Source organism: Geospiza fortis, unplaced genomic scaffold (assembly GCF_000277835.1).
Source record: "Geospiza fortis unplaced genomic scaffold, GeoFor_1.0 scaffold366, whole genome shotgun sequence".
NCBI classification, from domain to species: Eukaryota; Metazoa; Chordata; class Aves; order Passeriformes; family Thraupidae; genus Geospiza; species Geospiza fortis.
Window position 1 is genome coordinate 4,138,070 of NW_005054342.1, and position 24,527 is coordinate 4,162,596.

Below are 24,527 nucleotides of genomic sequence, written 5' to 3' on the forward strand. Positions count from 1 at the left end.
CCAATGATAAGATATTGAAAGTTGTTACTTAACAGGATTCATAGAAAGTAACAGACATTGACTCCTGGTGTCACAGATTCAAGGTAACATTTTCCTCTATGAAATAAAACTTGTAACATAGTTAAGGTAATTCTGCAGCTGTGGACAGGAATTCTGGCTCAAATGCAGAGAAGGGGAAAGAAAGGTTAGTTCCTTGGGTTTTTTTGGGGCGTTTTTTTGTGGGTGTTTTGTTGTGTTGGGTTTTTTTTTTGTTTGGTTTTTTTTTTTTTTGTTTTTGTTTTTGTTTGTTTTGGGGTTTTTTGGGGTTTTTTTTTTTTTGTTGTTTTTTTGGGGTTTTGTTTTTTTTTTTTTTTTTGCATATGTAGTGTTCTAGTGAAAGCTCTGAGGCTGGAACTCTGCAAATTAAAATCTGTTGTCCATAAGCACCTAGTTCTTCCACTCACATAAAGAAGGACTTTAATTGTGGTAGAAGAGCTGGGTATCTTTGCAGGCACTCTGGCAAAGGTGATAAAGAATGAAAACAAGGGTTAGGGTTTTTGGAGAGATTTTGAGCTTATTTTCCCTCAGTTATGGTTGAAAATGAGAGATTAGATGCAGGATCTTGAACACATTCATCATTAGGACCACTCACCCTATAGCAATGTTTTTACATTTGAATAGTAGTATTGGGAATAAGGACTTTAATTTGGTTTAATTGCTACGTTTGAGTTGTTTCCTAACTCTGTTGTTACTTTACCTGTTATCTTTGCTTCTCTGACCTATTTGACATTCTTTTGGAAACTGACTACTAGGTAAATTCTTCTTTACTGAACTTAAAAACTTTTAAATAAGTTTCTCTTGTTACAGGTCATCTGGGGGATTTTTTTAGTGATGTGGTGTATCACAATTCTTGAGAAACAGCTTTCTAACTCTCACTGTATATACTTTACCCCCCTAAAAACCCCTCTGCAGGCTCCCTCTGTTTACTACCTTTATAAAATCTATAATTTTTTAGGGTAAAAAACCCAAAATCTTCACCACAACTTCATTAAATAGGTTGGTGGCTTGTAACAAAGTTATTACATTTATTTCAAAACCTTGAATCTGTAAAACTAGAAGTATTTCAAAAGCAAATTCTTTCATAATATCTGTTAAGATGGAGGTTGAAAGGTTTTTTTCTGAAACAGATAATAGAACCTGAGTAATTTCAGATGTCCCCAAGAAGCTGTCCAATGTTATCAGTCTTGAAACTTGATATGTGTGGAAGATTGAAGTTGTTTTTATTAAATATTTAACATCCTAGAAGTTTTTCTGAATGACCATTTTTGGAAATACTCATCAATTTTTCTGATGTGCTCTTATTCTGTAATAGTTTATTCAATATATAATCTGGAATCTTTTTGAAGGTGTGTTGAAAAATAGAATACCAAGAGATTTAAGTTATCTGTGGGGGACTGTGTGACTTCATGGTACTTGACTGTCAAATGTATATTTATCTATTTAGGTTCAAACAAAGAAGGAAGAAACTTTGCCACCACCACATAGTCAAAACATTCCAACTTTTTATTTTCCTCGAGGATGTCCTAAGGAAAAAGTAAATATAGATGCTGTGATTGCCAAAATTGAGAAAACGTTTTCTGAATTTCCAAATGAGAGGGCAACGTTAGAAGACATGGGCAAGGTTGCAAAGGTGAGAAGTTGCTGGCCATCTTCTTTTTGTACTGTACTCCTATGGAAAGGAAAGATGAGTTCTGTGTGCTTGGTTTTCTTGTATTGTGTGTTTCCATCTCCCATACATTAGTATTTAATGATATTTTACATTGTTGATAATAGTTATGTGGAAGTTTCTGCATTAGCTGTCTCTCAAATGACCTTATAAAAAGAAACAAAACATTACAACAAAACTTGAACTACTTTTTTTGCTGCACAAACAACCAAATACTAAAGAGAAACATTGTATGTTATTCTCCATTCCATATTAACCAAGAGAGTTAAGGCAAAAGCACTCCTAATATATGTTTTGTTTTCAGATGTTCACACAGGTTGGGTTTTTTTTCTTATCCTGCTAAACCTCCATTGCAAAGACACTGGTAAAGACAGCATGGTTTGGTAACTTGAGATTATAGCTCTCAAATTATTCCTGAAGAGCTACTTTAGAGTTATGGCAGAGTGACAAAATACTTAGCTTAGAAAGCAGCAAATATTTTTTAAACTTCTCTGTAAATTTAAAGACAATAAGCTAGTTAAAATGGACTTAAATTTCCATTTTGTTATATTGAATTAATGCTTGAAATCTCACTGCAAATCATGGATCTTGCTAATGAGTCTCAAGTTCTCATCCATGTTCCTGTCACTTAGTCCAGGGTCTAGAAAATAGAAACTGTGACTGCTCACAAGAGCAGGACTGAGAGTTTGCCTCACCAAAACTTTTTTACTGCTAAGCTGAATGATAGGATCCCTGTCTTCCACAGGTCCTTCCAACATAGAAGTAAGGAAGTAGGGAAGAGACCCTTCTCTCTCAGCAAGGAAGCTGAAAGGGTCTGGTCACCTATAATTCAGTGATGAAAGACACCTTCATGAAGAATACTGTCTGAGGACAGTATTCATCAAAACCACTTTTTTTCTTTGGTTTGAAGTGCTAGTTAAGCTATTGCATGAGAAGTAATTGTACTTTTGCTCCAGTGACCTTACACATCTTGCAGTATTCACAGTGGTTTTGGAGACCCTTGGGGATCCCAGCATGTCTGACTGCTCCCAGCTGGAGTCACTTTTAGGCAGGTTGGGCTCTTGGCTGTTACAGCTGCAGACACTTGGGCTTTAGGTGCTTATGCTCACACTGGAGTTGGGAATGTGTAGCTGTTGAGTGCCCTAAAGCAAAATACTGCTTCTCAGGGCAGGCTGGCCTGCTACTTAAAATTGGATAGGGGATGTGCCATGCATGTGCAAAGGATGCAGATGAGTTGAGCCATCCTCTGAGCCAGACAAATGTCAATTTGCTCCAGTTCAGAGGGTCTGTAAGTGTGCTGTCTTGAGCTTAGCTTAAAGATATCCAGCTCTTGAGCAGAGCTTAAGATGGAATCTGTTCAGCTGTTTGGAGCATGGACAGACAGCCACATGACTCACTGTGTTAGTCTGTTGGATTTCAGCCTAAAGTTGCTTTAAGTGGATTATTTCAGAAGGTGAAGCTGGTTTCCAAAACTTTTAAAAAAAAAAATCTCTTCCCTAATGCTTTCTTCTTAACACTTGTAATTTTTGAAGGATCTATAAATAGAAGAGTAGCCCTCAGATAAGCAATCAGTAAACTGACTTGATGTGTACTTTAATTGCAGGCTTGTGAATGCCCACTGTACTGGAAAGGTCCTTTGTTTTATTGTGCTGGAGGTGAACGAACAGGATACGTGTCAGTTCATAAATTTGTTGCAATGTGGCGGAAGTAAGTAGATTATTGTTTTTTAGAAGTACTGCATTTTTTTTGTCATTGAAATGTGATATTTTAAGTTCTGAATGTGATCTTGTCTTGTATAGAGGAATAAAACACTTTCCCATAATCAACTGTTGTCAGCAAGCTTGTACATGGGAAAATGTAACTAATACTTCAATATAAACAAATCTTCATTTACAGGGTTTATAGATTTTAAAATGTTTGGGTAAATGACAGTTCATGAGAAGTGAAAACCATGGCCCTTACTTGTAGATGCCATTTCTGAACAATGTGCTTTTTATTTTTAGTTCTTTTCTAATTCTGACTTTAAATTGTCCTTTCATGTAATCGATTACATGGCGTACCCACCTCCTTTAACATCAATTTAAGAGACACTTCTGCTTTGATAAGTTCACTTGGAGCATGGTTTGACATTTGTAATGACCTTTTGAATAAATATTGTTTCATAGGCCTTGTTCTAGGATGTCTGCATGAGATAGCATGAGCAATTTTCTGTGTGCAATACTAAATAGAAATATTTCCATTTCAGAGTACTTCAGACCTGCTATGATGATGCTGCGAAGTTTGTTCATCTTCTGATGAACCCTGGATGTAACTACTTGGTGCAAGAAGACTTCATTCCTTTTTTACAAGTAAGTTGCAGTTGAAACTATTTCTAGGAACACAACAAAATGATGAACTGGCAAAGCCCCGAGTTGCTTGAACTAATCATTAAAGTTTATTGATAATATTTAGTGCAACTGACTTTCCCTGATCCACTAAGATGCTAGTGACTTGTTTTACAGTTAATAATTTTGTATAAGGTAAGGTGTTTTTTAAGCACCATGGTAAGATTTAAAATCAGTTGTAGGAATAACATATGCATTGGAATCTTTTATGTTTCATAAGTCAGTTAAAGTTATTTAAGTCAGGTAGCCCTTTGGAGGGCAAAGGAGAAGTGGGATATGAATTCAAATCCTAGTAAATCTTTGTTGGAAGAGCAGCAAACACCACCTATAGAAATGACTGAATAAAACCTGAATTGACTTCACTGAATCATAGCCACAGAATTACAAGCTAGGACAGTCAGCAGTGTTCAAAATCCTCAGCCTGTCTAAAATAGAGGAAAAAATCCTATTAAAATATTTCTAAAATACAGGAAAGCTTTTGTTTATCCAATTTATTTAAAAGATAATTTTATTTTTAAATGGTTTGTAATGTGATTTGTCTGAAGCCTTGGTGAAAATGTAGGTATCAGTAATGATTGTGGTAGTTAGTTTAAACTGTTTTGGTTAAGGAATAGCAGGTGTGCTATTCTTTGCTAATTGTCTTAAATGGACACTAATGAATACTCCTTGTGATACTGTTTTTTGTAGGATGTGGTGAATAGTCATCCAGGCCTTTTATTTTTAAAAGAAGCATCTGAATTCCATTCTCGATATATTACAACAGTAAGTGATTTGTATCTGGAAAAGCTATTTTTTGGTTAACTAAGGAAATCAAGATTAGTCAAATGTCTCTAAGCATCTTTGTCCCATGGGAAGAGAAGTGTTAGAGCAGGCTGTAAGTCTTCATTTCTACGTAACTAGAAATTTTGTGGAAAAGGAGTCTTTCTTAGGCCTGATAGTTCTCAACATTTTTAAGGAATTGCTGAATTTAATACTAGTAAGAGAAGCAGTGAATTGTAATAGTGTTGGATAAGTTAATGAGAATTAAATGAAGAGCAGGCTGTTATTTTAAACTCTTGATTGTGGCTGTAGACTGCATTCATTAGAATCCTGACCTTAGTCTGGGATTAATTAAATGAAGTCTTGAATGAAACATCTATATTAATATGATTATGTTCAGTATTAAGTGAAATAATGATAATATTGAAGCTACTTGCCACTTGTCTCTCTGGGGACTTTTCTTCCAAGGAGGGTTTTTATACATGAAAAGTTTCATTCCTGTCTTCCCAGGGTTATGTGACTGAAGTATTTGTTCTGTACCCAAGGGAGAAATTGGTGACATTAAATTTTCTCAACTGAGGACTAGACAGTCGATTCCACTGAAGTCTCAAAAGATTAAAATTCTTCAAAATGACATTCAGTTCACTTTCTTTGTGCATGTGAAAACTAGCTTAATGAATATTCTCCAACAAAAAAAAAGAAACATGCAGTGTTGATCATCTTATATCCATCTTACACTTTGACCCAGGTTAAAATTGTGGAAGGTTTTTTTTGAGAGCATTTGGGTTTTGTTCGTTACATCCTTCTTACAAAGACTTGCTGGCCTATCAAGTATGTCTTGCTGCATTAGGTTTTGCTTCTTGTTATAATGATTACCTGAGCTCACAGAACTTTCTCCTGTCAGTTGTGATTGAAGGAATTGTTCTGCCTGTGAGTTGTTTTGTTTCTTCATGGATTCTTGGTTGTGTAACAGCCTGCTCTGGTAAAAATTGTGAAAGCTTGCTGCATGACCTGAAAAAGAGTAGGAAAGAAAAGGTCCTGCCATGTCCGGTTACTTTTCTTTGGAGGAACAGCTTATTGGAGTAGGTCTGAGTCTAGCAATATTGAATAAATTAGTACTGGAAGTATTTTATTAACAAAATTAAGAATATTCTGAGTTGGAAGGGACCCATAAGAATCAAGTCTAACTCTTAAGTGAATGATCCATACAGGGGTCAAACCCACAACCTTGACATTATTTGCACCATGCTTTGACCAACTGAGCTTGTTACAGTCTTCCAAAATTCTGTCCTGCAAGTTATTAATGATAATAATAGATTATTTTACCTATGATGAAAGAAGCCATTTCATACCTGTATTCAGTTAGCTTAACCTTACTACATGAAGCTTCATCTAAAGGATAAATCCAGCTGCAAACCAAATGAGCCATTCTGCTGGGTTTTTGTATATACCTACACATATGTATGTGTGTATGCATACACATTACACACATCTCTTTAGCACGTGTTGTGTAAGCCATGAAAGCAATCTGGTCTGTCTCCTAAGATATGTTATAGGTTTGTTGGTCAGCCTAATTATATATGGCCAAGATAGAGCTGAAATAAGTTAAAAATGTTTGCTGTCACAAATGAGATACTAAATTTATTCTTCCAGGATGTTAGGTGCATATCTGAACTATGAGTTCTTGAAATTGTAGTTTCTGTATTGCAGCATTTCTTCTCCCTTCTGACAAAGCACTCTGCAGAATAGTAAAGGCAATTCTCTGACAATTTTCTTATACTCTGCATCAGTTTACTTTAGAAAATAGTTTAAGTTTGTTCCCAGTTGTCTTTACCAAACATCCAATTTTGTTTTTATTTTTAGACCAGTTAAATGTATAACAGATGAGATAATGGCATGCAGATGGATTAAGTTGCAAAGCTAAGGCAAAAACCTTTTTAGAAAAAATTGCTTTGTAGTGTAAGCCAAAAAATGGGTCTTCCCTAAATTCACAATTAGAATTAAGTTAATTAAGTTTCAGAAGCAGGGATAATCTATTCTTCTGTCTGGAGTCATTGAACCAGCTGTTCTTGTTCAAAGTAAGAACAGAGGAGCTTGCTGCTCTACAGTTTTAAGTTTTCTTTCAAAACTTCATCAGTATATTATTCTTCTATTTGTAATTTTAAAATGATTGCTTAGTTTACATTATTGATTTACTACAATTGAAGTCTGAAGTGATAAAGAGCTTAGCTTGTAGTTGGGAGGACATATTAATTGCAAGAAAGGGATTCCTAAGGAGAGGGGATTTTAGTACCTGCTCTCTTGCAAATGAAACACTACACATGCATTACTGAGTCTTGCCAATTAGCAGGTATAATCACCAGTTGAGCAGTTATAGTTCATAATATGCTTGGGGTGGTTTTTTTGTTTGTTTGTTTTTTGGGGTTTTTTTTGTTTTGTTTAGTGGTGAATGACTGACTTGAAATGTACACCTGGTTGTCTTAAGTCAAACTAATTGAGGTGAATACTGAATTCAGTTAAGTAGCAGAAAAAATATATTTTAAAGTCTTATTTCAAGTCTTTAGTTTGTAAACTAAATCTAAGAAAATTATAGCAAATGCATGAGTTGCCTAAAATAGCCATAGAACCATTAGTTTGAAAAAGACCTGTAAGATTATTGAGTTGAAGTACATGTAAAATTTATTTTTAAAAATGTGTAGAGTACTCATATGGATGTGTTTGTTTCTGGTTCCAGTATCAGTCATGGCACAAGAACTAGTTGTCTTTCTTGCATAGATTTTTTTTGTTGTTCTTCACTTGGAAAATATTAATGTACTTTTAATGCTATTAACAAGGGTTTTTTTCAAGGAACTTCCAAATAGAATGGAGTTAAATGGGGAAAAACATTCTCTTTGCACCTGCAGGAAAGATTTCTGTCAGATGTAAATTTGTTGTGTTTGTAGACTTCAGAAGTAGCAACATCTGCTGTACTCTGATCCTTAAGCAGTCCCAATTCTATTTCTGTAAATTCAGTTATGAAGTAAAACAGTCTCACAGCAAATGCAGGTCTTTAAATCTGAAATAAGATACATTAATAGGTTTATTTGATTATGTCCTGTAGATCTGGAAGACTTGAGGTAGTGAAATCGCCAATATACATTTTTTGAATAGCACATAAATACTCTGCAACATTACTGAGTGAGATATAGGTACTGCAGCATTGAAATAAAACTTACCTAGATGAGCTTAGATATAGATTTAGAAGTGGTTTGAATAGTGGATAATATGACACAAGAGAAGTTCTAAGTAATGAGAACAATAGAAATAGGGGAAACATGGAGCTCTCTAATGCAGCTGTACTAAAACATCTTTGAGAAATATCTGGATGGGTATTTAATTACCATAGCTAAAGTTTCTTTCCATTTTCTCTTTCTTGCAGGTCATACAGAGAATATTTTATACAGTAAATAGGTCCTGGTCTGGGAAAATAACTTGTAATGAGCTCAGGAAAAGCAACTTTTTGCAGGTTTGTAATATCTAAAATTTTGCAAGACAGATATTTCTGGAAGTTTTAAAACTGCATTAACTGAAGACTTAAGGGAGTAACATAAATAGCATTTCTTCCTTTTCCAAAAAGTAATGAAGACCCAATTGCATTAATTCTCATACATTAGAATATGTTTAAATGTAACTTTTTCTGTCTGGAACTGTATACATGTAACTGTGTGTAGCAGAAGTTGGTCTGATCTGCTCATTCTTTTGTGAATGCATTCATTTTCTGCCGTGTGTTCAGTTTTGCTGTCACACTATATGATGTGCATTGTCCCTGAAAACAAAAATTGTTCCACTGAAATAGCATTAGATATTAACTTGATTATGAGAACTCAGATCATTCAAAAAATAAATGTCTTACAAACTATTTAATATGTTCTGTTTGTCCTTCTGATAATAGAATGTGGCATTATTGGAAGAGGAAGCTGATATTAACCAGCTGACAGAGTACTTCTCATATGAACATTTTTATGTTATCTATTGCAAATTTTGGGAGCTGGACACAGACCATGACCTCTATATTGATCGGAAGGATTTAGCTCGACATAATGATTATGGTATGACAAATGAAGCACCTTTGTTTACATGTATTAAATGACCTGTAAACTTTGAGCTGAGGAAGTTGTTTAATGCCAAGGACAGTTTCCTGAGTCTGTTGGTGTAGCTGGTCCTGCTGACTCAGTGAACTAAAGCAGGACAAGTCATCTGTGATGCTACTTTGCATCTACAAATACCACATTTGAGGAAAATTCTGAATTTGAATTCTGATCTTGACAAAGAAGTAGGGCAAATATCACTTACATGTTGGTGTATTATAAATGGTTTTATTTGGCAATTTTGGGTTGTTATCTTGGACAAAATCCCATTTTACTGACATTATTCAAGTAGCGTTACTTTTATGGCAAGATATGGAAAGAGTAGAAAAGGCAAACATACGTTCAGGTACTTGGCTTATTTGGAGTTTTGCTAACTCAGCTGCAGTGTGTTTTGCTTTAATACTGTTAAGCACTACTTAGCAGGTTTATATTTGCTGCATGTATACTATGCAATGACTGTGATTCTATAGTCTTGCATGCTTGTTCCTATTTTAAATATTCTTGTAGCTTGTATGGAACTGTTGGGGCTCTTTTTAGATGCCTCATGTCCATCTTCATAGTGTTCCTTTCAGGACTGGAAAGCTTACCTAAGCACAAAGTGATTATGGAGTACTACCCACGTTAAAAAGGATAAACACAATTTTGATTGCTTCTGAAAATTTGCCTGCTAAAGTTTGACTATGCTTTAGGACAGTGAGAAAAGAAAACTACTTTCATTTGAGTGGCTGCTCTTTTAAGTTAGTACATTTTAGAAAGAAAGCACAACTAATACAGTGCCACCTGCAATTTAATTTTGCAAATTCTTAAGGACAAATTGAATATCCTTTACAAAAGTAGTGCTTAGTTCAGACATGTCTGTAAAATCCCTGAAATGGTTTCAAAATAGAAGCATGGGTCAAAACCATGTCAAAAATAGACCCCCGTCAGAATCAATAAGGTATGTTTATTATGTGTGATCGTGCCAGTTCTGGTTTGGCTCTTTGCCAAGGTCATGTGAAACTTACTGCCACTGGAAAACATTATTTACTTGTCAAAGAAGTGGGAAATGCAATTTTATTAATCAGCCAATTTTATTACTTGTATTGCAATTTGATTACTATTTCTGCATTAAGTTTGAATTCAAAGCTGGGTGGTTGTAGTTTTGCTTTGGAGGCTTTGTGTTAAGTGATCCTCTCTAAAAGGACTTAAAGGGATTAATGAGCACTACCCTTGATCATTCTCACTGATCTGTGTATGTAAGAGGAGAGTTCCAGTAAACTCTTCAATAGGATACATGCAAAAATAACTTGCATAGAGTTGACACTGTTTCAAACTTTTCTTCACAGCAATTTCAAATAAGATGATAGAGCGCATCTTCTCAGGAGCAGTAACAAGGTACTTGTTTTGTATGCTGGTCTAAATCCCATTTAATTTTTGCTTGTTAAATTCTGTGGTATTCCAAGGGAGAAAGATGGTTCCCCTCACAAAGGAGCAGTGAATTTCAAGGTTAGATTTGTAGTTAAATTCTAGTAGTACTAATGGTCTTGGAACCTTTGGCACAGTTCGAGTTCTTCACTCTCTTTACCCATATGAACATGGGCCACTGGGTATCGTATGATGGGAATGAAGAGGGAAGAAATGTTAGCATCATTCTTTTTCCATCCCTCAAACCTGTAAAATGTTCAAGGAGAACTGAGCTTTTAAGTACTAATTGTAAAATCAATGCTTATTGCATCAATAAATTTACAAAAATGCCTCCAGTTGAGTTAGTTCACATTTCTGACAGTCATTCTTAATTTCTCCCCTTGGGATTGACTTCCTCTTTTGTATTTATGGCATTTTATTAATTTTTGAAATGTTTCCTAGCACAGTATCTGAGATAGAAAGCAACTGATCAACAGAAATAAAAGCTGAAATAAGAGATTTACCAGGAATATGTCTAGAGCCTATTCCTTTATCTGAGTGTCTTGGGCAAGACAAAAACACATACCATATTTTCCCAGACATCTTGAAGATAAAACACAAAAAAAATAATTTCATTATTGAAATGTAGTATGTCTAGGAACTGCCTACCTGACTTTTTACTAGACAGGTTGACTATGTGCAACTTACTTGGTTACTGCAGTTATGAGAGTAGAAAAAGACAATTATGTTCTTGCCATGGACACTTACTTCCTGAAGATTTCTATTTCATTTTTATCTTCATATTTTCATTCCAAAACTTTTAGCTAGTGGAGTTCTGTAAAGCTTTTAAGTTCTCATCACTTCTACCTGAATAGAAATTCTAAAAAGCATATGTACTTGTAGATAATAGATCATCAAAAATTTATTGAGATGCTCTTCTGTTAACTATTTAGCACTTCATGAACACTGGATGATTTGGGAGTAAATAGTTAATATCAACAAGGAAAATAATCCTTAATTTTGCTTAGTAAAAGCTAGGTGTTCTAAAATAAATTTTCTATCTTTTTCCTCATTGGCCTCCAAGAGGTAGAAAAGCACAAAAAGATGGGAAGATTAGCTACGCTGATTTTGTCTGGTTTTTGATATCTGAAGAGGACAAGAAAACACCAACTAGGTAAGAATGAATTTGTTTCAGCAGAAATAAAGACTGATTTTGTTTTTCCAGTCCTTAAATGGGGACCACTGATGAACAGCTGCAACTCTAATGGAAGAAGCTTAAACTATTAAAAAAACATGAGTGGAAAACTGGCCCAGTTCTTTACATTGTCCTTGTTTATCAGTGTCTCCTGTTGTAGCTGTGGAAGTCTAATTTAATGACTTTAAAGAGGCTAATTCAATGTTATTGTTTCATAAGTTGTGTGTGGTCCATTTATGAACAGGACCATACGTAAGGATGTTGCAGCTGTTTCATGATGCCAGTGACTCTGGGAAGCTGTGCAGCTACTGTATGGTACTGATGAGAAACCTATCATGCGACATGTCACTAGCTTGTTCAATATGGGAACATACCCAAAATACTGCAGTTGTCATGTACAATTCAATTTTCCATTGTCTCCCTTGATTTTCTTTTTTAATGTAAAACTATGTGTTTTAGTCTTCTCCTTCACACCATTAACAAATGTGTTTTCAAATGCAATAATGGATGGTGTAGCAAATACCAGCAACCAGCAGTAGCTGGTGTTTAATGCTTTCCATGGATTCGTGGAAAGTACTCTTAAGTCTAGTTTTGCCTTTGAAACAGGCAACATGAATTATTGAAATTCTGTAGTAAGTTTGTCTCTTTGCTGTTAATGACTGAATTCCAGCATTGAATACTGGTTCCGCTGCATGGATCTTGATGGGGATGGTGCTTTGTCTATGTATGAATTGGAATATTTTTATGAAGAACAGTGCCAAAAATTAGAGAACATGGCCATAGAACCTTTGCCATTTGAAGACTGTCTGTGCCAGATGCTGGATCTTGTAAAGCCACAACATGAAGGTAATAAACTCCTTTTCCATCTTTAACTTCTGTTTCTCTGGATTTAGGAGTTAGTGCAGTCTTAAGAGCAATCAGTCATACAAATAAAATGCCTTGAGGTTGTCTTTTCACTGACATCTGTTAAAGCTTAATAATTGATTGGTCATCCAACAGCAAGCAGGCATTCTTTCCATACTAAAATTTAATATGCTGCTTTAAAATTCCTCATCAACTTTCATTTTGTGATTGTAGCCACATTTAGTCTTAAGTAAAACCTTGTCACTATCTAGCTGAGGTGAAGCTCTCAGGAAAACCTCTTGATGGTTCACTCATTTCTCACCTCTTCCAGTGCTCATTTAGTTGAGTTTCTCTGGAGGGAACAGTTCCTAAGCAGTGTTTGTTTCTTAGACTAGTATTGACTTATTTTACATTAGAAGCCTAAGCTGCCCTTAGGAAATTTGTGACAAGGGGCTTAAAATTAACAGAACAATAAACTTTTCTGAGTTTTTGGCTATTTTTCACATTTGACCTTTCCTAGGCCTGAATTCTATTGTCCTGCATTTGGCTTTGTATCATCTTTAGCTGATGAAACCTCAGTTTACATTTTACACCTGAAACAAGAAGTGAGCATGATGTTCTATACAATTATGGTTAGATGACCAATTAGTAAGTCATCTTTATTGCCCACTTTCTTTCTGTTAAGAAATTTAAAGTATTAGGAATATTTAAATTACAAGAAACCTAATTTTTTAAAAAGATACTTGTCATTTATTGAGATGGGATTTTTTGCATTCTGAGAGAATTGAAATGGCTCAAAATTAGAACATAAAGCTTGATATTCTTATTGAAACAAGTTAAAATGGATTTGCTTAGTGAAAACACATCACTAAAGGCAGATAAAAATTGTAAATTAAGAAGGAATATTAAGTGTGATTCATCTGGAAGTCTTAGACCAACATTGTGTAGTGCATGGGGGCTAGGGGGCATTTAAAACGAAGTGAGCCAAGCTCTGAGAAGCACATTTGTGTTTTATGGTTGCTCACAATCACCTCTTGAGCTCGGTAGTTCCCTTCCAGTCTTGTGTTATGCTTCTAAAAGACATTTATAATAATGTTTCTGTTCTGCATTTAAAATAAAACAAGATTGATGTATCTCCTCTATATCATGAGGATGATAAAAGAAGGCTATCAAACAAAACCAAGATGAGTTATTCAGGGTAACAAAAATTTAAAAGGTAGATTAAGAAAAAAATCTGTTTTACTAATACAAAAAACTAGCAGCATAAACTGATGTTTTACTTTGTAGCTTTGAAACAAAAGAAGACATTTTCATAAAGTTATGGCTATACTGTGATACAGTTTCTATAGAATGCTCTGTGTGCTGAAAAGCAAACTTTCATTTCTGGAGACCTGAATTAATTACTTAAATTTTACTCCTGTTTTGTTGGTGTTTGAGAGAGAGTGGTAGGCATCTACACAAATGTTACGTGTCTAAGCTCCCATTGCAATAAATGGAAACTAGAGAGCAAATCAATGAACCAAATATAGGAGTCTAACTTAAACTGGGAGCTTATGTAACTAGGATTCAAATAATTTGCTTGCTTGTGGAGAGCTGCTGCCATTTGAAATGGCTCTGTGCACCAGCCATCTGTGTGGGTCTGACAGATAGGGCACAGGTGCCACAGGGGATTTGTGTCCTCCTGCAGCACCAGTGACGAGCCAGCAGGGCACACTGGGACCCTTCATGACAGATGCAAGCATGGCAACCATGTACAAATGGGATTTGGATTTTGCTTCCATGTGATGTCCTTGAGTTACACTTTGTTAGAGGCTGGGACAGTATGCTGAGGAAATACTGTTCCAAGTCTGGCTTTTATGGAACTCATGTTCCATAACATCTTCAGTTAGCTCGTATTTGATTAACAATGGAAGATTGTCTGTATTCCAGGTGAATCAATAAAGGGGAGTTGTAAGGATAGTCATCTGTCTTCCCTTGTGTATCTCATATTTTTTAGCCTTTCTGCAGAAGCTTCAGTATTCAGCTTTGAAATAGGGTAACATTTCTGAGCAACCTGACAAATACTTCTAATGCTTAACACATCCATTGATTTGAGTGTTTAAAGTATCACACTATAAAAATCAAACAAAACACCTCTGTGCATTTAGCTTTCCTCTCAAGCAGTAAATATTGATCAGACTGGACAAGTGTGGCAACCTTGACTCTATGAAAAATTCATCTGTATGAAGCATAGTCACACACTGTCATCGCTGTCGTACGTTTGTCTGCTCAAGTCAGGGAAGAGAGAGGGCTGCTACCATAGGAGATTCCTACCTGCTACCCAAGCACTCCTTGGGAGGGAATGGCTAACTCACTAGAGACTTCTATCTTTGAGGAAGCTTAAACAAATACCTTAAAGGATTTTTAATACCTGAGGGTTGTAGACTGCATCTCACTTCAACATTCTGACAGGCTGTGGGATATGACAACCACAGCAAGGAAAAAAATCTGAACCATTTCAAGTTTTGTACACTTTGAAGGACACATCTCTAGGTATGTATTTCATCTGTTTGCATCTCTCCCATTGCATTGAGGATCAGTGACAAATGTTGCTAAGCAGTGATGACTGAGTAATGGTAATGTACCTTTTGATTCCTCCACTTTTGAGATCTAATAATTTTCTCTCTAATAATCTTATCTCATAATCTTCTTTACAGGAAAAATTACTCTGCATGATTTAAAGCGATGTAAGCTGACAAATGTGTTCTTTGATACTTTTTTCAACATTGAAAAATACCTTGACCATGAACAGAAGGATCAGTTCTCTATGTTGCGGGTAAGTATGAGACTTTAGAAGTCTTTATAGCTATGTGCTTAGCAATTAATAGTGTTTAAATTAATGAATTAATACTGTTTTGTCTAACATGCAACATGCTTGTTTAGGATGGTGAAGGTGAAAGTCAAGAGGTCTCTGACTGGGAGAAATATGCTGCTGAAGAGTATGATATCTTGGTAGCAGAAGAGGCAGCAAGTGAGCAGTGGAATGACGGGTAAGAATGCAGCAGGACAGTTAATATGAATTCTCTCTACTAAAGTACAGCCTCACCACCACTATCATTCATTTAAAAAAGAATAAACACATCCTTCCCAAAACTCTTATTCTAGAATATGCATCTTTTTATAAGCCCTTGTTTTTAAATTCATAACTTGGTGAATTGAACCTTCAGATGACTTTTGTTTTCTTTTTAAATCTGTGGTGAACTCATGGGAGAAACTCAAGGTACTGCTCTATTTTAGTGTGCACAGTGGAGTCTTAGTATTTAACTCTACTTTGCCCTATGTCTTTCTCTGAAAGAATAGCTGATGAGCACATAATGCCTTTATAAAGAAGTTTTAAAGAACAAAAACGCAGTATCTAAAGCTCATTCTCTGCACAGTTCTGTTAAGTAGATGGAAAAAACGTGATGAAATTCAGTAGTAGTTAGGAAGACATGCATGTGAGTCACTCTAACCCAGGACATGGTCAGTGGAGCAGCGTGTCAGTATGTGCTTTGAATCCTTTCATAGAGCTGCATTTCATACTGGAAAGTTCAACATGTGATAGGAGAGAAAGCTAACTTAAATTCAGGGAATTATTACAGAACCCTGGTGCTGTTGTGGTTATACTTATTATAAAATATTGGGAAGTATGTTTTTCCTGCAGCTGCCTTGTTAGTGTTCCAACATTTAGGCAGTTCTTGGCATAGTTAGACTCTTCAATTTCTTCTTTTTTTGTTTGTTTGTTTTTGTTTTGTTTTTGTCTGCTTCTAGGTATGAAGCAGAACTGAGTCCTGTAGACCATCAGAAGGCCAGTGCTCTAAAGTATCAAATGGAGAAAAGACCATTTTTTGAAATGCCTTCCCATCTGGCTGATGTAGACTTGGATGAATATGGCTATGATGAGGATTTTGAATAGAGGTTACTTATGGTCAGCACTTGCAGAAGAGAAGGGACAGTCTGCAGCAGGTCTGCTACACACTGATATGTTTCAGTGGGGTTTCTTTCCCCACTGAAACGTATCAGTGGGGAAAGAAACACTTTCTTTAGTTTTGTGCTAAAAATATCTAATCACTACACTACCTTGTAAGCAAAAGAAGTGCATTTATATGGAATGATGAGATTTTTGTATTTATTCAATAGTTTATCGTTTGTAAAATAGATTAAAATATTTATTTTCAGATGTTGCATAATTCCTTTTTGGAAGAATAACAATATTTGACTTAAGAGAAAAGTAATCTACTGTTTTTATGAGAACTGTATAATTCTCTTTAAGCTGATGTGTGGTGCACTGACCATCTCCATCTCACCTGTGAATAGGTATTTCTGTCCTGGTATGGGAGGTAAGGAGACAGTTTGTCTCCTTGTCACATACCAGTGTGCTCATGCTCATAGACAGCCCTCTTTTAGGTTTTATGCCTTGGCAAGGAAGAGATGTGACAATGAGTGCACAGTTCAGCACTCATTTACAAGCAGTTTTGTCTGACAAGCTGTGCATATTAGTAGAATACACTAAAGTGAACACCCAAGACAAGTTGTTTTTCTTTTCTTTTCTGTGTAGTCCTTGTTTGCCCCAACTTTAATTTTGCCCTTTTAAACTTCAGGTTTTTTGTTGCTGTTAATCATAAAAAGATTATTTAACAGTGAAGTCTGAGTGTTCATACTTGATCCAAAATGGGTGTGTTAATTCATGCAGAAGGAACCAATTTTTTTTTTTAAATCCTTTATGTAAATGTTACTTGATCAGTGATGTGCACTAATTTGTTGTGGGCATTCAGTGCTTTTGTCTGTCCTCCCCTTTGCTTGTTTGCTATTGACACATTCCATGGATATTCATCAGTGTCACAGCAGCTTGAAATTGTTGCCTCACTCTTTAACTGTTAAACAGGTTTTGTTGGGAAAAAATGTACAAAAAGATGTAAGTTATTTTTTTGGTTGCAGTGTAGATCTTTTAAAATGTTTAGAAAACATGTTTGTATTTTCAAATAAAGATTTTCATACATGTAATTTAACAGATGTAATTTTTACATATTTCACACAATTCATGTCTTGCTAATGAAGAGCCATTCACCACAGGATGGGCTACAGAGGTATGCAGTCTGGTTGGGTAATTACAACAAGCTGCATAGGCAAAGCAATCAGCCTCTAGCAGGTTTTTCTTCATCCAAAAGAGTATTTGCTGAGCAGCTGGAAGAAACCTGTTGTGCTCAACTTCTCACACCAGCTCCTGCACAAACCTACACACCTGTGTATCAAGAAACTCACTGCTGAAGTGTTGGTGAACCTGACTGAGGGAAACTCAAGTAATTGTAATACCATTTGAAGGATTTTGGTTAATTATTCCAGTTTTAATACAGACTCACCAATGTCAAAGTGCTCCAGGGCTGTCTGGATCCCTTTCACTAACTGCCCATGGTTTGGGGCTTTTAAACAGTAAAGATACACAGCATTTCTGTGATGCTCTGGTCCCTCAGGGAAAGGATGACCAGCTGGCATTGCAGAAGGTGATCCTGAACATCTGCTGCACTGCACGATATGCATTTTCCTACCTTAAAATTTTTCTCAAGAAGGGGGTCTTGTAACTGGGCAGCAAAGAGGCACAGGCTTTCCCAGGATGCAGTGACACATCTCTGTCACACAGCACTATGGTGCAGGGTCGATCTCTTCTGCAGAGCCTGTAGCTGTTGTTGCCACTTTGTGTTTAATGAAGTGCCTGTTAACTCCTGCTCTCTATTATACCTGTGCTAGCCAAGTCCCTTCTTTCCTAAGTCGAATGTATCCTGCTGTTTTCAGAGAAATCCTTTTTCCTAAAATATAAGTTTGAGGATTACTGGATCTTGCCGCTGCAGGGTAATTACCATCCCAATCCTACTGTTACAGAAATTAAAGTACCCATATGTGTGATGTGGTTCCAGGTATAACTGTTTTCCTAGTCAAGCTGTATTCTGCCTGTCTGATGAGTCCTTAGGCCTACATCCACAAATCATCCACAGATGGACGAGGGGAAACATCAGTACCCCAGTCCAGGTAGGGGGAGTTACTGATGGAATCATAGAGGAACCTGAGAACCATGTCCCTTGTGTCAGCCTGCATACCATGCACAAGGAAAATCACGGATTCACTGTGGCCACTTCAGTGTACCAAATACCTGGGCAACAGTCATCTTTCATGTCCACCTTCATGGGAACTCCCTGCTCAGCCTGTGGAGTAACACAACAACTGCAAAGGCCAGCACATATTTGCTGCCATTCTTTCTCCATGACAGTGTGGGACTATCACTTACACATTCAGTACTCATGGATAGCAATAGTTCTGTAGTTTATTTTACATACTTAAAATCCAAAATATATATATATGTATATATAAAAAATAAAGCTGATATGATTACTGCAATGTACAATTCCAGGGAGCAGTGAGAAGGGTCAGTGAAAGCAGCCCCCCACTCCTCAGCCGACTGCCACTGAAACATTCGAGTGACCATCATTTGCAAATTCTTAATGCAAAAACCCTCTATTTTTGAATGGCCATATTTACAGTCTATTTACATTGTCTTTCCAGGATTTTTCCAAGTAAACACCACATGATCACTGTATAAAGGATTTCCAGAGGAAAATAGTCAGCTGGTCCATTGTTTCTTTCTTTGTTACTCTAAAGTCTTGACACAGGTTTTCCAGCAACATGTCCTGATGCTTACAGACCTCTAAACACATTGTTCTAAGCAATGGAATTCAGAAATACTTTCAGATGATTGATCCAGGTTTTCCATTTTACAGGCAGGAAATGGCACTTGCCATCAGCCAGCATGTCCCAGTGCTCACAGGTGGGCCAGGCTCTTTTCTCCCCTGCACTGGGTGCAAGGAAACACACAGATCTCCATTTGGTAATCTTAAACAGTAAAGAACACAGCCAGCAGAGCACTGCCCCCACATGCTTCAAACAAGCTTGTCTCACCTGGTTCACAGTGTCTTTGATTCAGTGTTTGTCAATACCCCGATTCCAATCCTGCAGCTGTGAGCTTTTCCAAGGCAGCATCAAGGATGAGGATGCAGCTGAGTAATGATGCTCAGAAGGCCCAACCCTGGAACTGCAGCAGCCACCTCAGTAATGCCCACAGCCAGCAATGGTGAGAAATCAACCACAGTGCTACAACCTGGTTCTGGGTGGAGGCCCATGGGCACAGAGACACCCTGACCCATGTCTCCTGCCACCTCAATTGATGCTCTCACACCACATTGACGAGTTAAACAATTTGCAGAAAAAACACAGCATGTGCTTCACTTCTGTTCATCCTCTCAGTGTCTTAACTGTCCTACATCACAAGAAAAAAGAGATTAAGTCAGTGCTCTGCTCTGAAGAAGATGTCATGTAAGAGCCTATAAGGAATAAGAGTAACAGTGGAGCATCGAACCATTCAGCAGCTTAGCCATAGAGCCAGCTCTTATAAAGAGCTACAGCTTCCACAAAAGGAAAGAAGCATTTCCATACCCCAAAAAGCCCAGAAAAGGCACAACAGAAAAGGCACCATACTGCCTAAGTAGTGCAATTTCTGTATGGCTTTGATATTTGTCCATGGAGTTAAATTCTTCTATTATCTATCTTCAGTAGGAGCTGCTTCAAGTACATGGGCCAAACTGTCTACATTTTAACATGCATATAAGTGAAAGAAAAGGTAGAAGTCCCTTTTTTTTTTTCATTCTAGTCCTCTTTAAAAATTAAAGCCCACCATATGTTAAAAAAACATTGGCTGAACTTTACAGCAAAAACTCATTTAAAAAGACAAAAATCATGCGAAGTCTGAATGTGGTGGTTACATCCCAGATAACCAGTCACTGGAAATCAAGGGGTTGCCTGACTCACTGCAAAAATACTGTCTGCCAAACACTGAGTTATGTTCTGAAGAGCAGATAACAGGGAAAAACCTGAAGGAACTGCTCAGCCCCCTGCAGTGGCTGACACAGAAACCTTTAGGGGGCAGAAGGGTTGTGATTAGCTGCAGCACAGGAAAAACCAAGGCCTTTCTCTCCCCTCCACCCCTTTCCTTGAACAGTCAACTCCACAAGACCCTGCTGTACAACATCCTGAGTCCTTGCACTCCACTGGCCCACAGGCCTGGAAGTCCTTCCCTGCTGCAATGAGCCAGCCCAGGGCTGAGCTGAGGCCAGGCAGACAGCTGCAGCTCTGCCGAACTTGGATCCCAAAGGCAATCAGTGCCCATGAGACAAGCCCCTGGCTATGCTGGTTGCCACTCCAAGCCCACAATGTTCTCATGCTTCCCTTCAAATCCCCAGTTTGTTCGGGGACAATTTAATCTGCCCAACAGTCTTGACTGGAAAAGGGCAAGAAACATGGGATACTCCAGCAAGAGCCCAGGGCTGTCCAGTGATCAGACACATTCTGAGTCTTGCAAGCCAAAGAGCACAATGCAAACACCATTTCTGAAGCAGATATTCCCTGCAGGCCACACAGCAGTACCATTTCTGCAATGTGTCAGTAACACGAAGCAACTGCAGCAAATGGCTCTTAACAAGGAAGCTTCACAGTATGGGGAAAAAGAAAGGGGATCCTCCCCTTAATGCATCCTAAGTGACATTCAATCCTTACAAATGACCTAAGGATGTCTCGATACTACAATAAGGATTGCCTCTAAAATGTAGATTGAGCTGAAGGAAGAAACTACAGTTGCAGCTGGAAAGAGAAGAGGGCATCCCCCTTTTCTGATCCTGAAAAGGGCCACAAAAGAGCAACTCCCTTTGCTGCTGCATGGCTACCCAGGGGACTCTGACCTGACACTGATCCACCTCAACTACAGCTGTCCTCAGAGCTGGAAAACCAGCCAGAATTACCTGGTCTGTACCAACAACATCAACATCTTCAATTGTGTCTTCTGGACCCTCCTCGGAGACATCTTCTGTCTTAACCTCATCTTTGCTGGAAAAGAAAAACAAACCAAAAAATAGCTAAGTCTTGAGATATCTCGTAACAGAGGCTGCACGTGGCACAGGTGTGCTTAAGGTAGGGTATTCCACGTAGTAAGATCTGCTGCTGATATCCATGTAAGGTAGCCTGAAGTTACTGGCCCAGGATTTCCCAGTATGAAACAGGTTATGCTCTGAGGAATTTTCAATAAAGCAGTTGAGAAACAAAACACTGGTTTAAACAGGGGCTACCTTCATGGTTAATATTTTGTTCTAGTTTACTTGTATTCTCCAGGTTCATTTAACAAGTATCCCAAAACCTGGAAAAGTATGCATGTTCCCAGGATTTGTGTTTCACCTTTTAACCTACTAATAGGGGAAATGGCACCTAACACCTCAATAAATTAACTGAATTAAACGAAAATACTGCAACTGAGCACTTTGCTCAAAAGCAGACTCCAGACTCCCTATTTCTGCAACACCTCCCTCACATCCAAGCTGTGTGGGGTTTCACTGCAGCACGTCTACATGCTGCACACCAACACTTCTCTAAAAGGAAGCCATAGGGTACACAGTAGTTAATAGTAGATCTGCAGAGACAAGAATCCTCTTTCATTTCCAGAGATGCAGAAAACATTTATTGTCTGGCTGCAGCAAACAGCCCGAGAATAACCAGCACCACAGATCTCCAATCTGGACACAGGAAGTGGGACAGGGAACTTTCCTCCATCCTTGTCTTTTTCTCTGCACACCTGATATTACTTCAAGAAGGCACAGAAGCCCTGTGACAGTGGCAGGAGAAAGCAGCAGATGTAGATATTGGACTAAGGAAACAAAAAACCCAACCTGTCCTTGGGACACAGCCCATAATAAAGACAGGAGGGGCACACACCCTGAGCTCATGAAATATTACAAAAACCAGAAGGTGGATAGGGAGACCCCAAGTCTCAATGCCAGAGGTGAAGGAGCTTGTAAGACAGCAAACTCTCACCAGTATCTTCTACGCATCCCTCCTGGACAAAGGAATGGCAAATGTTCCTGTAAGTGCATCTCCTGAGATTTCAGCCTCTTTCTGCTTTTCCCTGCTGCAGAGGGAAGCTGGGAAACACACTGCTGTTCTGGGGCTTTGCTTCCTGCTTCAGTCTGGCTGGTTTCAGGCAAAGACCCTGCAACAAAGAGTGAACACAGTCATTCTTCAGCCTCACCCTCAGAGGTCCTGAGATGGACATTTCCAGTATGTTCCCCACAGCAGAGAAACAATTGGGGCAAGCTCAAAGATCATCTGGGGCAAAGAATTCCTTTATTGAAAGAGACAGCTAAAAGCCACTTAAAAGAAAATCCATTTAATTTGCCCACTGGTCATTTTTGCAATCTAGATTTATGAACTTGGCCCTGGTCCATAACTGCTATCAGTACTGCTGAGTCTATATAATGCTCAAGAAAGCAGGGCCTTTGGGGATACAAAGGAACAAGCTCTCTGAAGGCAAGTCACTGAAAAGAAGATTTATGAGAAAGAATGAGAAAGAAACTAAAGGACACTGTGGGAAAATTTCCTTTCCTCCACATACAACTGCACATGTCCATAACACTTAGCATTTTTATTAGCAATTGTTTTCATAATAGCTTTATTACATTTTAACTAAGTCCCACCATATCCATGCAGTGAAAACTTCATTACAGATTGGCAGTCCATAAATGCTGCCAAAGCCTGGATGCAGCCCATCTAAATATAATTCTTTAAGGTAGGAGTATAATTTTACAGACTCCCTAGAAATTCACCAGAGAGAAAAACCCTAGAAGATGATTTGGCCCAGATAATCTGGCCTGAAGATCTGAATCAACTTCTGGAAATACCTCTCCTGTCTCAGTTATCTACAGGGCCTAAAGCAACAATGTCCTAAGTTAACAATTAAAAGCAATCAACCAAGTCTCAGTGGCTCAGACAAATGCCAGATTTTAGTACACAGCAGAATTCAGATAATCTTGAATTCTCCCCACTCGGAGTCCTCAGCCCAACCCTACTGCCACTGAGTGATCAAGGGACCTGTAACAACAACAAAGCTGAAGGCAGAAACCACACATCAAACTGGGCAGTCCACAACATCCAACACACCATGGTACTCTACTGCTAATGCAAAGCATTAAATACATTTTAGCATGTGCAAATTTGCTACAGCAAAGCAAAATAGCAAACACAGCAGTTCTTCCAGACAGATAAAAAAATACAGCTGATCAAGAACTGGGAAGTTTTCATACCATTAGACAATTTCCTTTTAAAAGAAGATGTCTTAGATGAGCCTACAGGGGGCCACTCTCCCATACTGCCAAGGACAGAGCTCTCCTCATCTTCATTTGCCAATAAAGAGTTTCTGTACCAGACCAAAGGCTGCCATTTGTCTCCTCTGCAGGCCAGTGGCTCTGTTATGTACCTCTGTAGGTAACTGTACCTGGAACAAAAACAAAAGCAAGCATAAGGAAACTCACTATCCTTCCATTCAATATCTGGGGCAGGTATTACAGGAAAGGATTTTCACTTTACTCTCCAAAGGTGCAAACAGAACTGTTGAAGAGAGGGCACTATTTTTCTGTGAAATACCTGACATCTCTGAACTATCTATTTAAAATGCAAACATCTTCGAAGCTAAAGGAGTGCTTGATTTTTTAGCATTAGAAACAACATAAGATCCACAGAAATTACAAAACTACAACAGCTTCTATAAAGAGTTTCCTGTGCAGGGAAAGTCTGCCAATTGCTGCTGCCAGCAGCAACCTGAACAGAGCAGAAATTCTGCAAGGATTCATCTCTTCTGCTGGCCTTTTCTGCCTCATGGACATAAAAGAGATCCCAGGCAAGAGATGCTCCCGGACTACAGTCAGGCAATGGGGGTTTTACACCATGAATGCCTGTTCTGTCAAAATTTAAAACCAATTAAACCATTTTTCTATATTATCAGCTCAAACTCAATCCAATTCTCTCACTAAAATGTCAAGTGTTTGCAAGAAGCAGATAACTGCTCTACAGTTGTGACAATACATGGGATATGGGAAACATTATCTCAAATCCTTGTTCTGTCTGATTCAGTCCAGAGATTTGACATTGGGCCTTCCTGAATCCCAGGTGAAGCCATCACCTTTCCTGGAGCAAAAAAGGCCATCTTCAAACACTCTTATTTGAAAAACAGGACTTTTCCAATAAAGTCT

At 37.8% G+C, this 24,527-nt stretch overlaps 2 protein-coding genes across 8 annotated transcripts in view; one reads left to right on the forward strand and one right to left on the reverse strand.

Moving 5' to 3' along the window:
* The window catches only part of PPP2R3B (protein phosphatase 2 regulatory subunit B''beta), a 43,935-nt gene extending 26,512 nt beyond the window's left edge, over positions 1–17,423 (forward strand). For 2 of the 4 annotated variants that reach the window (XM_031058352.1, XM_031058354.1), the window contains exons 2-13: positions 1,484–1,669; positions 3,309–3,412; positions 3,951–4,053; positions 4,777–4,851; positions 8,267–8,353; positions 8,780–8,936; positions 10,301–10,349; positions 11,443–11,532; positions 12,224–12,399; positions 15,093–15,211; positions 15,319–15,425; positions 16,186–17,423. In XM_031058352.1, coding sequence (XP_030914212.1) covers positions 1,484–1,669; positions 3,309–3,412; positions 3,951–4,053; positions 4,777–4,851; positions 8,267–8,353; positions 8,780–8,936; positions 10,301–10,349; positions 11,443–11,532; positions 12,224–12,399; positions 15,093–15,211; positions 15,319–15,425; positions 16,186–16,330 — 1,398 coding nt within the window. In that variant the 3' untranslated portion in view covers positions 16,331–17,423. The remainder of the gene's footprint in view (positions 1–1,483; positions 1,670–3,308; positions 3,413–3,950; positions 4,054–4,776; positions 4,852–8,266; positions 8,354–8,779; positions 8,937–10,300; positions 10,350–11,442; positions 11,533–12,223; positions 12,400–15,092; positions 15,212–15,318; positions 15,426–16,185) is intronic. The other 2 variants (XR_004081900.1, XM_031058353.1) reach the window with 2 other exon arrangements.
* The window catches only part of LOC102034892 (cohesin subunit SA-2-like), a 75,258-nt gene continuing 52,322 nt past the window's right edge, over positions 1,592–24,527 (reverse strand). The window contains exons 29-34 of one of the 4 annotated variants that reach the window (XR_004081897.1): positions 23,583–23,773; positions 22,318–22,492; positions 21,255–21,339; positions 19,363–19,720; positions 5,725–5,859; positions 1,592–1,851 (exon numbers count right to left, since the gene is read on the reverse strand). Coding sequence is in view for 1 of the 4 variants with exons in the window: in XM_031058351.1 (XP_030914211.1) it covers positions 19,712–19,720; positions 21,255–21,339; positions 22,318–22,492; positions 23,583–23,773 (460 nt within the window). In the remaining 3 variants the exon portion in view is untranslated. Of the gene's footprint in view, positions 1,852–5,724; positions 5,860–7,548; positions 7,904–18,710; positions 19,721–21,254; positions 21,340–22,317; positions 22,493–23,582; positions 23,774–24,527 lie in introns of those variants that run through there. The other 3 variants (XR_004081899.1, XR_004081898.1, XM_031058351.1) reach the window with 3 other exon arrangements.